Source organism: Notechis scutatus, chromosome 16, assembly GCF_049901735.1.
Source record: "Notechis scutatus isolate UNSWTSFEM ecotype Mainland chromosome 16, rNotScu1.2, whole genome shotgun sequence".
Lineage (NCBI taxonomy): Eukaryota > Metazoa > Chordata > Lepidosauria > Squamata > Elapidae > Notechis > Notechis scutatus.
In genome coordinates, this window is record NC_142024.1 from 6,901,606 (window position 1) to 6,916,385 (window position 14,780).

At 57.2% G+C, this 14,780-nt stretch overlaps 1 protein-coding gene across 1 annotated transcript in view; it reads right to left on the reverse strand.

The window, feature by feature from the left end:
• Positions 1-232: 232 nt before the first annotated feature.
• The window catches only part of HSPG2 (heparan sulfate proteoglycan 2), a 92,312-nt gene continuing 77,764 nt past the window's right edge, over positions 233-14,780 (reverse strand). The window contains 23 exon segments of the mRNA XM_087944786.1: positions 233-1,685; positions 2,444-2,547; positions 2,649-2,732; positions 3,128-3,198; positions 3,841-3,919; positions 4,486-4,561; positions 4,658-4,711; positions 4,864-4,986; positions 5,088-5,259; positions 5,460-5,704; positions 5,791-6,012; positions 6,096-6,194; positions 7,167-7,275; positions 7,405-7,514; positions 8,579-8,678; positions 9,013-9,157; positions 10,191-10,275; positions 11,117-11,233; positions 12,077-12,224; positions 12,737-12,849; positions 12,935-13,201; positions 13,302-13,399; positions 13,527-13,701. Coding sequence (XP_087800912.1) covers positions 1,513-1,685; positions 2,444-2,547; positions 2,649-2,732; positions 3,128-3,198; positions 3,841-3,919; positions 4,486-4,561; positions 4,658-4,711; positions 4,864-4,986; positions 5,088-5,259; positions 5,460-5,704; positions 5,791-6,012; positions 6,096-6,194; positions 7,167-7,275; positions 7,405-7,514; positions 8,579-8,678; positions 9,013-9,157; positions 10,191-10,275; positions 11,117-11,233; positions 12,077-12,224; positions 12,737-12,849; positions 12,935-13,201; positions 13,302-13,399; positions 13,527-13,701 — 2,969 coding nt within the window. The 3' untranslated portion in view covers positions 233-1,512.

Sequence of the window (14,780 nt, forward strand, 5' to 3'; positions counted from 1 at the left end):
GAGTGATTCCCAACGCCACTCACCTAGGAGCCATGTACCTACCTGGGTGCCCCTGGTGGAAACCGGGAGGCCATGGCGTTTTCTTAGAGAAGAGACCCAAACCAGATTGCTGGACCTGGGCACATGTTCCCTATCTGGTTCTGGGACAAATGCTTCATCTCTTTCACTGCCTAACCACAATCACACCCACCTCCACAACAGGAAGAAGAAGAAAAAAAGGCACTCTCTGTGATTGTGGGGTTCAGCACCATTTATTAAGAAAAAGAAGTACAAGAACGGTCAAGGGAAGGAAGGTGGGAGAAGCAAAGAGAGAGGAGCAAAGAGGGGGTCCAATCCTGGACATGGGGGGTGGGGGGCTGCCCCCCAAAACGCCCAGGGCAGCCAGGCCCACATGAGAAGCGCGGGACCCCCGGCTGAAGTAGAACCAGGCACCCCCCAAGGCCCAAAGTGTTTGCCGTCTTCAGCGCTTTGCTGGGGGCCGGCTGGCAGGAGAAGGAAGGCAAGGAGGCCAGCGGTCAGCAATCTCCTGCCTGAGCCATGGAAGTTTCTTTGGAGCCTGGCTAGTTCTCCTTGGAAAGCTGTCATAAAAGAACCCCTTCTGGTTCTGACCCAAAGGCAGGGGGGCTGGAAGGCAGGAGGGCCCCCTCTGCTCTCCGCCCCCAAGAAGCAGCAGCCGCCTCCTTTCCGGAAGTTTTGCTGTGGGAAATAACACTCGGCAGGCAACGGAGGGCGGGCAAGAGGAGATTGGGCTGGGGGATAGCAGGTGCATCCCTTAGGAAAGTCCCCCTCCCCAAATAAGGCACTGAAGCAACCTAAAGGTGAGGGGAAAGAGACTTCCCAGGGTGAAGCAGGGTGGCCCCTTCCACGGGCGAGGCCCCGGGACTCCCAGGCACGGTCCAGGGGTCAAGGCAGCTAGCAAAATGGGGGTGGGGTGGGGAGAGCACCTCTCAGAACCGCTACGGCTGTGCGGGGCGACGAGGCGGAGGCGGGACTTCAGAAGGACCCGTCTCCCGCATGGCATTCGCTGGGGCACGGAGGACGTTGCCGAGACCACCTTCCCGGATGCCCCTGGGATCCCCTCCCTGCCCCAGGGAGGGCGAGGGCAGGATCTTTGGTCAGTCACAGCCAGCCGGGGGGCCAACACAGCAGCCCTCCGGGCATCCTGGCTCACTTGCCGATCTCCGGTAAGCCGGCCTCCTCCTGTAGCTCTTCTGGCGCAACGCGGCACGGCTCCCCCTGGTCCTCCGAGGCGGCCCGCGCGGCCTAGGCCAAGGACGCCGCTGTTAGCCAACTCCTCCACCTCCCCCCCCCTTTTTTTTGGCAGCAGCGAAAAGCACCGTTGGTGTGTTTCTTCCTTTTTTAAAAAAAAAAAAAATTTTTTTTTGGTAGTAATAACAATAATAATAATAATAATAAAATAACGATAATCAGCGTAGATGTCTCTCCCTCGGCCCGGCGATGGCAACGAACAGCAGGAGGGTGGAAGGAAGGTTGTTGGTGGTGGGGCCTCCCCTATGAGGGGCACTCCTGAATGTTCAGGGCCATTTCCGCCTGGTGTTGCAGGTCTACCGGCTGCCGGGGCTCCTGGCCTGGCCGGGCGTTCACCAGAATCACGTTTTTGAGGCAGCCCGTGATTCCCGAGGCGTATTTCCCGGCCGTCAGCGTCTGGATGTCGGGGGCGCCTCCTGAGCAGAGAAAGGCAAAGGCAGTCATCGTCCAGTCTCAAGGAAGTCGCGGGGGGGGAGGGGGGGGGAGAGAAATAGAGAAGTGAAGGGGGGGCGCGACCCTGAAGACCCCCTTTCACTCAACCCTATCAGCCTGGGTTATTGATCCCCTTGGCAGTTATCTCTGGGCAGTAAGCGAGGAGGTTGGTGCTCTCCGAACATTCATGAACTGGCAGAGACATGGTGAACAAGGTCAGCCAGTGGGATCTGAGCCTTGAAGGAGCCTGGGTCGAAGAAACTGCCACTTCCTCGCTTGCCCTGCTGAACTAAAGGGAAACCATTTTTCTCCTCTGCTTACGTTTTGCCCGTGACTTTCGACCAGTTGGAAGAATCAACTCTCGGCACTGTAAACTTTACTTCAGGTGTTGTTTATGGAGATAAAAACGTGAAGGGGTCCTGCTGAATCAGGCATCTGCGTGTGTTTTTCTGGGGCTGAATTTCTGCTGCAAAATCTGACCCCCCTGAAGAGGCTTTGGTGGAGAAAGATCTCAGACCCACATAGGGACCCCAGAGCAGCGGACGTAAGAAGCTGCCATCCGTGCAAAATAAGCAAGCAGCCTCTTTCTCCAGCCAGAGGCCAATAGACACAAGGTCAACGCTGGACAGAGAACAACCACCGGGGCAGAGAAAGAGGCCAGAAGGTAGAAAATGGCCGCTCTTTGGGAATTGCGCGATCCGGAAGACGCCCGGCCTGCTTTCCAGGGCCCAAAATCACTCACCTAAATAGATCCGGCCTTTGGTGTTGACCATGACGTTCCTGCCAGGAGATTCACCAGTCACCGCCTCCTCTCCGTCCACCTGAAGAGATCCTCGTTTCCCTTCCCTACAGAAAACGGGGTTTTGTGTCACAAGGGCGGCCAGGTTGGGGGAATCCGTGTTGCTGACTGAAAAATCACTCCCCCCCCCCCCGCCATCTCCTCTCACCGGACAGCCGTCACTCGATGCCACTCGCCATCGTCCACGGGGTCTTCGGAGCGGAGGTTGGCCTCTCCGCTTCCCAGCTGGTAACTGAGGCAGAAACACTGGTCAGTCTGGCCCAGGGGTCTGCAACCTGTGGCTCCGGAGCCACCTGTGGCTCTTTCGGCTCCCTGTTGGCTGATCCCAACCACTGTCTGACCCCTCCCCTCCCCGTCACTCCTCCCCTGTCCTGAGAAAGTAAGGGGGATGGCAGGGGATGGAGACTCGGTTCCATATTCCAGAGCAGGAGGTGGCCGGGTGGGAGTGAGTGAGGTCGAGTTGACCACCCACCTCCCAGTCACACCGGTTGTTAAATTATTGGCTTCCGGTGTATTCTTTTCTGTGGGAAACGGATCCAAATGGCTCTTTTGAGTCTTTTAAGGTTGCAGACCTTTGGTCTGGCAGGATCCTGTAGCAAGGGGAAACGCCCAACAGGACCGACTCACCTGAACAGCAGGTGCCCATCCTTCAGCCCGAGGCTAATGAAGTCCTTCGCTTTGCCTGGCTCCCCTTCCTCCTGTGTGTGTGTGTGTGTGAGAGAGAGAGAGAGAGAGAGCAGTGTGATGCCACCATCTCAGCGATCTCCTTTGGGGCTGTGGGGTAACCCTACGACCGCCTCCTGGCCACACCGGGGAGCCACTCCCATGCGCTGCTCCCCTTGCATGCTTTGAGCACCTGTCCAGGGCTCCACAAAGCACCACCCTCCGAGCAGTTCAATACCTGGATAGCAACAACATGCGGCGGGGGACTCGGCTCTCCCGTGGCCTGGAAAGACAAAGGGACAAGCAGAAGCCACGCACGTGTCAGCAAGGCCATGCAACGGGTGCAGCATCCGCAGCCACCGCCATGCAACTCATGCGTTTCCCAGCTCGAGCAGGTGAAGGCAGATAGGCCCTTCCCTCCCACCAGACGCCTTTCCTTCGGGGCGGCTCTCCTGGGTCCAGGTGTTCTGGGCTGCACTGAGGGGATCGAGAACCTCGCCGGTTGTCCAGGGGAGGGTCTGTCGCCGCCGGGGCTGCTTTGAAGCCACACCAACCCACCTTGCGTCGCGCAAACTATCTTCCTAAGGGCCACTCCCCATGCGGGGGGGGGTCACCGGACGGCCCTCTGCCTCCTCTTCCCTCCTGTCCCCCCATCCCCCCATCTCTTGGCCACTCACCACCCCCTGCCAGAAAAGCAGCCCGTTTGCAGAGCTGGTCCGCACTTCCAGTTCGATGGTCTCTGGCGACTCGGGAAGACTGCAAGAAAGGCGAACCCAAATTAGAAACACCCATTTTCCCCGTCCCCGATGTAGGGAGAGGTGCCCGTTTCCCTTCCTTGCCGCTCCCCGGTTTTCCTGCAATTGCCTGGCAGAGGCATCCAATTACAGGGCTGGTTTTCTGCCACGGCTTCACCTCATCACCCCACCCCACCGAAATCTACCTCCCCCTTGGAACCCTCCCTTTCTCTACCGTGAGCTATGATGTCCTTCCCCCCGATCATCTGCGAGCGTCTTGGTGCCTCTAGAACGGTGATGGCGAACCCACGGCACGCGTGCCGAAAGTGGCACGCAGAGCCATCACTCTGGGCAAGCCAGCCATCACTCTGTCTTTGTGCGTGCGGGAGTTCCGGAAAGGGGAAGCTCAGCTTCCCGGTGCACGCAGGCGCGCCGGGGAGCTGCTCTTCCGGTTTCCGGCGCTCCCGCATGCGCGCACCCGAGTGCCGAAAAGGTTTGCCAACGCTGCTCTAGAAGGAGAGCTCAGCCCTCAGAGGGGTCTTTTCCCAGCACCAACCCAGTGCCCCTCCCCCATTCAGCCCCCCTCACCTCCTGGGGAAAGCGTGCCTCGGCAAGGCCACGTAGCCCCCGTTGCAGAAATAGGCGCCGTACTGTCCAGGAGCGTCTGTCAGAGGGGAAAAAGAAGCACCTGATTCAGCTGACGGAGGAACAGGTAAGAAAACCAGGGAGAGGGAAAGGGGGCGCAGAGGGCCAGGCTTACCGTTTCCTCCGCTGCCTTCCGGCCATTCGGCTTTCAGCTGGTGCTGCAGTTCGTCTACGGGGCAAAGGGAGAGGGGTCAGCTCAAGCAAGGTCTTACGGAAGTTCCCTCCTCCCGAAGCCAAGCCGGGTCAGCAGAGCCCCTCAGAGAACCCGCCTTGTTAAAGCAGCCGCCTTCACCCTCGGGATCTTCCTGCCCCGATGCTCACCGTGTTCGCAGTACAGCCCCGAGAAGCCCTGGCGGCAGAGACAGGCCGTGCCCTTGCAGATGCCCCCGTTCAGGCAGGGGTGATGGAGCTGGCAGTGGGCCTCGGGCACCTCGCAGCGTTCCCCTGTGGGCAGAGAGAGGCTCCCGTGAGCACCGGGTGGAGCAGAGGCAGGCAGGGTGAAGATAGACCCCGCCGAGATCTTCCCGCTGGCCTTTCCGCCTCACCCGTGAAACCATCCGGACACAGGCACTGGAACTCGTACTCCCCCGTGAGCAAACACTGCCCGCCGTTTTGGCAAGGCCTGCGGTCACAAGGGGAGCTGTCGGCGCACTGCGAGATGCCGCGACTCTCCAGGAAGCTGTAGGAAATGTCCACCTTCTTCCCGTTGACCGAAACCTGGAAGGAGAGAACCAGGATTAGCACCACAGGCTAATTCGTAAGAGGAGCAAGCCGGGCAGGTGCAAACCTCCGCTTGTGAGGGACGCCCTCCCTCTTTCTGGACTTCCCAGGGAGGAGGGGAAGGGATGGACACTGCCGGCTTGACTGTCTGAGCAGAGAGAAGGAGGTGGGCACTTCCCTGCCCGCTAACGGCCCACCTCTCCGATGCACCCGTGGAAGTGGTTGGAGATGTTGGCAGCTGCCGGGAGCTTGACTGAGTCCTCCACTCCTCCAAGGTAGAGAGAAGTGTGCAGGTTGAGGCCCTGGCTTTTCCCGGGGGACGACCTCTTGACGGGCCGCTCCTCGTCCACCTGTAGGGTGCCGTCTTTGTTCAGGCGCTCGGCCGCCACCTTGTGCCACTGACCGAGGGCCAGGGGCTTGTGGCTCCGCAGCACAGCGGTACCTGCGAAGAAAGACTGGCTTGACGACTCCAGAGGGGCCAAAGGCGGCCAAGGAGGGAGGAGGCAGGGGAGGCGCCGGGGACCCTACCTGAGCCCAGCTCATAGCGGAACTCCAAGTGCCCATTGGCCATGTTGAGCGAGACGAAGTCGGCCACGGGGGTCCCGTCGCCTCCGTTGAAGAGGACGAGGCCGTTGGGGGAGAGCGGCTTGACTTCGACCTCCAGCCGCAGCTCGTAGGGGTTTCGGGTGAGGGTTGGGTAGGAGATGAAAGCGTCTGCACCCGGGAAGTGGGGGGACGTCACGGTGAGGCCTGTGGAAGGAGAAGGACAGGGGGTGTTACCTGGGCCTCTGCCGGCTTCCTCGGGAGCAGGGCTGAGCCTGGGCCTCACTCACCCGCCATGCACTTCTTCCCGTGTCGGCCCAAGAGGCAACGGCAGGTGTAGCCTTCCCCGGAGGCTTGGTTCACGCAAGTGGCATCGGGCCCACAGGCCTCTGTGGGGAGAAAGGCAGGCGGAAGGTCCGTGTCAGAATATATTCACGAACTGGGATAGCGCTTAGTAACAAGGTCAGCCAAGGACAGCTGAATCGGAGGCTGAGACCGAAAGAGAGAATTCTGGGTGTGGTTTATCTCTCTTCTGGGCTCAGCTCTAAAGTGAAAGAGAAACTAACTTGCTCGCTTGCCGAAACTGAACCTCTGCTCTGAACTGGGAGCTATCCCATGTCTGCTTCTGTTTGCGTTTGCTTGTAACTAACTCCACGTTGGAAGATTCTACTCTTGGTATTTGTACTGGAGCATGCGAGAGAGGGTGTCAGCCAGAAAGTCAGCTAGCTGTCAGAGCTCTGGTGGTTATCCCCATTTAAATCATGAGCATCTAGCCAGATTCCCAGAGCTTAAAGAAGATTTATTAGGGGTAAGTATGCTGGCACTGCCTGGGTGTAGCCGACTCTGAGACACATCATTCATTGTCGCCCTTGACCCTGGTTTTCCCCCCCCAACCCCCTGGGTATATCATAATTCATATTCTCCAATGGGACACATCCATAGCCAAGAGTCATCCATCATGCTCTCCAGTTAGAATTTTGCACTTGGCAAAAACTTCTGTCGCCTAGAAACTATCTCTGAAAACATTGATGGAATGCCGTTTCGGTTTTGCAAGCTGCTCCATTCCTCCCCTCCTCCCATTCTGCTGGCAACTCTAAAGACCAGAGAAATATTTTATGAGTTGACACCTTTAACTTATTTTATATATAAAAAAACAAGAAGTTTAACGACTCCTGCGTGAGTCAGTCGTCTGTGTGTTTTCTGGACTTGAATTTGGGCTGCCAACTCCTAACAGACCTCTTCGGGCGTGGCCAAAGGTGGCAGGACCCAGGCCGGTCCCAGCTCTGCTCCGGGAAAATGCCCCAGTTCCTGGCACGTGAGGTGAGATAGAGGGAGAGTTGAGGGGAGGGGGTGGGTCTTACCTGGATGGCAGCGCAGGGCCTGGGGGTGCTCACAGTTGCTCCCGGCGAATCCCTGGGCACACTTGCATGTGTAGCTGCTGCTCTCCGAGTCCATGCAGACGCCTCCGTTCTGGCCAGAGAGAGGGGAGCGAGGGAAAAGGCAGTGGTGCAGTTAAGGTCCCTGGACCACAACCGCTCCGGGCACCCGGAGGTCACCAGGATTATCTGCTCCCTTCCCCGATGAGAAGCAGAGGGCTACCTGACAGGGTTGGTCTTGGCAGGTAGGGCAGTTGGAGACTCCGTGGGCTTGCAGGTCAAAATCTTTGAAGATCACTTCCTTCCCTTGGATGATCAGCTGGCGCACGCATCCTGCAGGGGGCGGCAGGGGGGGGGGAGGGGGCGCGCTTAGAAGGCCTCTGCGTTGGGCACGACCAGACCCGCAAGGCTGCCCGAGAAGCCGAGCCACATGTGGCCCGGCAGCAAGAGGAGGAGGAGGGAAGCGAGAGCACGGTCTCAGACTAGACTAATGGTGGCACAGTGGTTAGAATGCTGAATTGCAGGCTAACTCTGCCCACTGCCAGCAGTTTGATCCTGACCGACTGGCTCAAGGTTGAACTCAGCCTTCCGTCCTTCTAAGGTGGGTAAAATGAGGACCCAGATTGTTGGCGGGGGGAAAAGGCTGACTCTGTAAACTGCTTAGAGAGGGTTGTAAAAGACTATAAAGCAGTATAGAAGTCTTAGTGTATTGCTATCCCTTCCTTCCTTCCTTCCTTCCTTCCTTCCTTCCTTCCTTCCTTCCTTCCTTCCTTCCTTCCTTCCTTCCTTCCTTCCTTCCTTCCCAGGAGTTAGAATGCAGTATTGCAGGCTGACTCTGCCCACTGCCAGCAGTTCGATCCTGACTGACTGGCTCAAGGTTGATTCAGCCTTCCGTCCTTCCGAGGTGGGCAAAATGAGGACCCAGATTATTTGGGGGGCAAGAGGCTGACTCTGTAAAGCGCTTAGAGAGGGCTGTATAAGCACTGTGAAGCGGTATATAAGTGCTATTGCTTCCTTTCCTTTCCTTCCTTCCCTCCTTTCCTCTCTCCCTCCCGGTGGTTAGAATGCAGTATCGCAGGCTAACTCTGCCCACTGCCAGCCGTTCGATCCTGATCAACTCAGCCTTCCATCCTCTCGAGGCCAGTAAAACAAGGACCCAGATTGTTGGGGGAGCAAAAGGCTGACTCTGTCAACCGCTTAGAGAGGGCTGTAAAGTGGTATATAAGTCTAAGGGCTATTGCTAGACTGGGATAAAGGAGTAAATAAGGAACCAGAATATCTGGCAGGAGAAATCCTCCAGATGAACTAGCCTGGTTTAAACTCCCCCGTTCTGACCCGTTCCCCACCCGCTCCATCCCCCCATCCCTGGACCGACCCGTCCGCCGCCTTCATCTCACCCACAAATCCACCACTGAGGCCGGTTTTTGCGATGGCTGCATAATTGGGGTACCCGCCCAGGTACAGCTCCTCGTTGAGATCCAGGCCTTGAAACCTGCCCTGGAACGACACGGAAGAAGGAAACCTCGGTCTGAAAGAGCCGGAAGACAGGCACCACCACCCCGCCCATCGTTTCCTGACAACCAAAGGCACAAAACTGGGTCCCCACGAGCAGCTTAGCTGGCGTGAACAAATCCAGCTCCCGCCTGCCTCAGTTTCCCAGACAGAGAGAGGAGACGAAGGATTCCTGCTCTTCGGCAGAATGGAAGCTCCGCAAGGAGTCTTCCTTCGGGAGCCCCAGCCCTTTGACTGCCCCTTCTCCGTTCCCGCTCTTCCGTTCCCGCTCTTCCGTTCCCGCTCTTCCGTTCCCGTTCTTCCTTCAGCCAGGGCTCACCTGGGAGCTGCCGTTGACGGCGGGGTGGCCGTCCACCACCAGAGACCCCTGAGTCAGGTTCCGATAGAGGCGGACGGTGTGGAACTCGCCCAGGTTGAGGATCGAAGAGTGCCGGATGGTGGCCATGCCGGAACCGGCATCAAACCTGCCGTGGCAAGACGGGGGCAGCTTCAGACGACTATCCTGGCCAGCTGGCCCTCCAATGCCTCTTTCCCGAGGGGTAGCACCCTCCACTCGCCCCCCTCAAAAACCCCCCAAGAAATCATTATCCAGCTCCAGAAATCTTTGGCAAAGGTTACCAAAGGAATGGCAAATCTAGACAGCACACTCAAAAGCAGAGGCATCCCCCTGCCAACAAAAGTGCGCAGAGTTACGGCTACGGTTTTCCCAGTTGCAATGCAGGGCTGTGGAAGTTGGACCACAAGGAAGGCTGAGCGCCAAAGAATGGAGGTGCTTGGACTCTGGGGCCGGAGGTGGAGACTCCCGCGAGTCCCTTGGACGGTAAAGACCATCCAACCGGTCGGTCCTAGAGGAGATCGACCCTGACTGCTCTTGAGAAGGCTGGATCCTGAAGAGGAAACTCAAAGACTTTGGCCACCTCATGAGAAGGAAGGAGAAAGAGCCCAATGCTGGGAACGATGGAGAAGGAAGAAGAAGAAGAGAAGAAGAAGAAGAAGAAGAAGAGAGAAGGAGAAGAAGAGAAGAAGAAGAAGAAGAAGAAGAAGAAGAAGAAGAAGAAGAGGAGGAGAGAGGAGGAGGAGGAGGAGGAGGAGGAGGAGGAGGAAGAAGAAGAAGGAAGAAGAAGAAGAAGAAGAAGAAGAAGAAGAAGAAGAAGAAGAAGAAGAAGAAGAAGAAGAAGAAGAAGAAGAAGAAGAAGAAGAAGAAGAAGAAGAAGAAGAAGAAGAAGAAGAAGAAGAAGAAGGAGAAGAAGAAGAAGGCAGAGAAGGAGGGGGCTGGACGGAGTCACTGAAATAGCATGAGCTTAAATGGACTCCAGAAGGTGGCCAAGGACAGGAAGGCCTGGAGGAACGTGGTCCATGGGGGTCGCGATGGGTCGGACACGACTTCGCAACTAACAACCCCAACCACCGCCGAAGGGAAGCTACGGAAAGGAGGCAACCCGGCAGGCTCTGAACCCGAGGTACAACTGGGTAGCTCAATCCCCACCCCGGCCTCACCTGAGTTCTGGGCGGCCCCCCACCAGCCCAAAGGAGACAAAGTCGCTGCCTGTGTTCTTCTTCTGCCCATTATACACCAGCATCCCTGTGGAGAGCAGAGTGGGAGGGGGGGCAACTCAGGGGCGTTGGGGACGAGAGAGCCCCCCCCCAACACGACCACCCCCACCCCCCAGGTCCCTTGGCAGCAGCTTGCAGAGTGCTGAGCTCGGATCCGCGGTGCTCTGCCTCCTGTCCTGGCAGCCCGAGTGGTGCTGAGGGGGACAGGAGTCTTCGAATCCAAAGCGGAGACCCCCTCACACACACCCCACAGCCAGGCAGAGGGGCAGCACGGGACAAGAGCACACACACACACACACACACACACAAATATACCCTTGCTTTCTGGGAAGCAGAGTTAGCAAAGGAAGATTAGGTCCAAACAGTGCAGCCCAGCTAATAGGAATAAGGTAGACTGCAGCTGGAGGAGGAGGAGGAGGATGCTTGGGAGCTGCTGGTATATTAGTCAGCTTGCCAATAGCTCACGTGCTTTAGGAAGCACACTCCTCAGCACCGCCCCAGCCCCTCCCAAATACACACCCACACCCACCCCCACACACAATCCAGAGGCAGAAAAGGTTAGAAAGGTGGCAGGTGCTGGAGGAGAAGTCCGCAGTGCCCAGAAGAGGCACAACTCACCTGAGTAAAGCATGAGAGCTGGAAGGGGGGCAGAGGGAGGAAAGAGGGGAAGAGGCGAGAGGAGGAGGAGGAGGAGAAGGAGGAGGAGGAGGAGGAGGAGGAGGAGGAGGAGGAGGAGGAGGAGGAGGGGCAGATGAAGGGAAGAGAGGTTGAGTGAGAGAGGCTCCGAAGAGAGCGCCCAGAATTCGCATCCGCAACAAGAGGAGGAAGAGGAGCTAACCCTTTCCCGCTTGCCCAGCGGCCTCTCTTACCATCCGGGGTGTCGGGACGGAAGGTGATCTCCAGGGCAAACGCCCGGTAGGCATCCTTCATGGTTGGCAGGACCAGGTAGGACTGAGGATTCTGGGTAAAGTAGGGCACCACCCGCTCTGCAAATGGCAGGGCAACGGGTTAGGAGGACGGCCGAGCCCTCCGCCTCTTCTGCAGGCGGGCAAGGGCGTCTGGCCTGGGCCTGGGCCAAACTGGCAGAGGCACTGGCACATGAATGAGTCTCTGCCCAGGTTCTCCTCTTCCCGGACGCCTCTCACGCCCACGAGGGAAAGGGCCAGGGAGGAGGAGGAGGAAGAGAGAGGGGGAATGTCCAATGTTTATTCTAGAGCGTGATGGTGAACTTGTGACAGGCGTGGCAGAGGTGGCACACAGACCCCTCTCTCTGGGCACACAGGCAGGCCAGCTGGTCTTTGCAGGCACTGGAGCCCCAGGAAACAGCCCCCAAAATGGCCTGAAACGACCCAAAAAATGCCCCCAAAACAGGCCATTGTTTGGGCTGTTATTCAGGCCGTTTTACCCCAAAACAGCCTGAAAAGAACCCCAAAAATGCCCCCCAAACCCCAAAACACACCAAAAAATGCCCCCAAAACCAAAAACAACCCCAAAAATGCTCCCCAAACAACCCCAAAAATGCCCCCAAACAATTCCCCCCCAAATGCCCCCAAAACAAACCAAAAAATGCCCCCCCAAACAACCCCCAAAGCACCCAAAACCCGAAAAATGGCTAGAAAAGAGCCAAAAACAACCAAAAAACAGGCATGCGCGCGCAGCCAGGGTTTCAGTTTGGGCACTTGGTGCCGAAAAGGTTCGCCATCACTGTTCTAGAGGACGCTGGCAGCCTCTCCCGCCCATGGGGGGCTGGGGAGTCAGGGCCCACCCTTCGCCCCCTCCTCCGTCTCCCGTGAGCCAGAGTAGGAGAGAGAGGTGGGAGCTGCACCGACCTCGGACTTTGAGCATGGAGAAGGCCGTCCCTTTCCCCTGCCGGTTGGACGCCGTGCACACGTAGACGCCCGTGTCTTCCTGGCGGGCCGAGGGGATGGTCAGGCTGTGGCCGTCCAGTTGGGCATGCCGGGGCAGCTCCCCTTCCAGCTGCAAGACAGTATGTCAACCTTCGTTCCAACCAATAACTCCAAGACAGACAACTTCTCAAAAGTTCTGTTTTAATTGGGTAGTAAACTGGCATAACTGGGGAATCTGGAAGTTCCGGGCTTCCTTGCAATAAGTAAAAACTACAAATCCACCCCCTGCACCCATCATCGCATCACACGCCCCCATCGCCATCCGTCCCAATTTGAGACGTCCTCTCACCCAGGTGCAGAAACAACATGACCTTGACTTAGAAAAAGAATGTTGTTATGTCTTAACCGCATACACTCCAAGAAATTCCCCCCTCCCATTTTCCCAGGCTCAAAATGTGGCAGTGTGGCAGCATCTGGCCTCAATATGACACAGTGAGCCACAGAAGTCCCTAGCAGGCCTGCCTCCCCACCCAGGCCCTTCTACCCCACAGACAAAGGGGCAGCTCTGCAGCACATTTCCCAGCACCGCCACCCCCCCTGCCGCAGCGCCTCCTGCTCCCTGCATCCCGCCTGGGGACTTACCTTGGTCCACTTGATTTCTGGGACGGGGAACCCAGAGGCCGAGCAAGGGAAAACCACAGTGGAGCCCGCGGAAACCTCCTTCACTTCTGGCTGGGTGGCCACTTGGGGGACAGCTGTGGGAAGACAGAGGGAGGGGGGCTGTCAGCCACAGAGGGCCAAGCAGGGAGGACGCCCCCTCCGGGAGAAAGCTAGGCTCACACTGGACATGCAGGATGACGTGGGACTGGACGGTGCCGACGTTGTTGGTGGCCGTGCAGCGGTACTTCCCCGCGTCGGCCTGCTCCACCTGCTCGATCTTCACCAGGCCTCCGCTGGCCAGCACTCCTGGGCGCAGCTGCCCGCCCACCTTGCTCCAGGTGAGGTCTGGCTTGGGGTCCCCGAAGGCCAGGCACTCGAACTCCACAGCGTTGCCTGCCAGGACGGTCTGCACCGATGTCCGGATGTTGATCATCACTTTGGGGAGGGCTGAGAAGAGAAACGGGGGGGGTCAGGTCTCCAGAGAAAGGGAAGAGGAGGCTTCCTGTCTCCCACAGGTGGGGCACCAGGTGGCAAGAGGCTTACTTACCCCGGACAGTCAGGCTGACCCTTCCCTGGGCCTGGCTAGAGGGACTCCTGGCCCGACACACGTAGATTCCCTGACACTCTGGGTTCAGCTTCTCGATCCTGGAGGGAAGCAGCCGCTCGGTGAATCCCTGAACTCGTTGCCCCAGTCTGCAGATGCCCAGTGCCCCCTCCTCCTCCTATCCCCCCCGTGCCATGCCACGCCGTGGCCCTCATCTGCCCGGCTCACCGCAGCACTCCATTGCGGATGGTGTGAGTGGGAGGCAGCTCTCCGCCCTCTTTCAGCCACTCGATTTGCGCCCTGGGGTCCCCGGACACGGAGCACACAAACTCTGCTGTGGCGCCCACGGCTTTGGTGTCGCTCGGAGGGGTGATCTGGACAGAGAGGGGTCCTCCAGCAGTGGCTGTATTGGGGACAAGGAAGAGGAGACCATGCAAGTCAGCACAAATATGACAAAAACGCAGATCCAGACATAGAACAATATGTCAGGACAGGTCTGTCAGAGTGTATTCATGACCTGGAATAGAGCTTGGTAACAAGGTCAGCCAATGAATAGGTAGAGCAACTAAATCAGCCAATGAGGATAGTTTGGAAACTGAAACTAAAAGTGGCCTCGGCGTGGCTCTGCAACTCTGCAGCTATGTTGAGCTCCGAGTCTGTCGATGGAAGATGAAACTAAATTGCTTGCTTGCTGAAGACTGGAGCTCTGCTCCGAACTTGCAACATGTTCCTGTTTGAGTTTGCTCCATGTTGGAGAAATCTACAACTAGTTTGTAAATTCTACTTATGTTTATGAAGATGTTAAACGAAGCATCAGCCACCTGTGTTTATTTTTGTGGCGCTGAATTATCGCTGCAAAACTTTCCATAAAAGGTCCAAGCCTGGGACTGGAGCCAGCTTTTCAGAGCTCTTCAGGAATCGTAGGATTCACCCACAAGTCCTTGGGGGTTTCTTTTAAACCAGCAGCAACCCTGACTGCTCTTGAGAAGGCCAGATCCTGAAGAGGAAACTCAAAGACTTTGGCCACCTCGTTAGAAGGAAGGACTCCCTGGAGAAGAAGAGCCGAATGCTGGGAACGATAGAGGGAAGAAGAAGAAGAAGAAGGAGAAGAAGGAGAAGAAGGAGAAGAAGGAGAAGGAGAAGGAGAAGGAGAAGGAGAAGGAGAAGGAGAAGAAGAAGAAGAAGAAGAAGAAGAAGAAGAAGAAGAAGAAGAAGAAGAAGAAGAAGAAGAAGAAGAAGAAGAAAGAGAAGGAGGGGGCTGGATGGAGTCACTGAAGCAGTTGGCGTGAGCTTAAAGAGACTCCGGAGGATGGTAGAGGACAGGAAGGTTTGGAGGAACGTTGTCCATGGGGATCACGATGGCTCGGACACAACTTTGCAATTAACAACAACAACATTTTAATCTCTTAATTCGAGACGGTTAAGGGTCATGAGGCAGGACCGAGCCCTGTAGCCCCTCTGGCCACGCCGTTGGCTGAATCT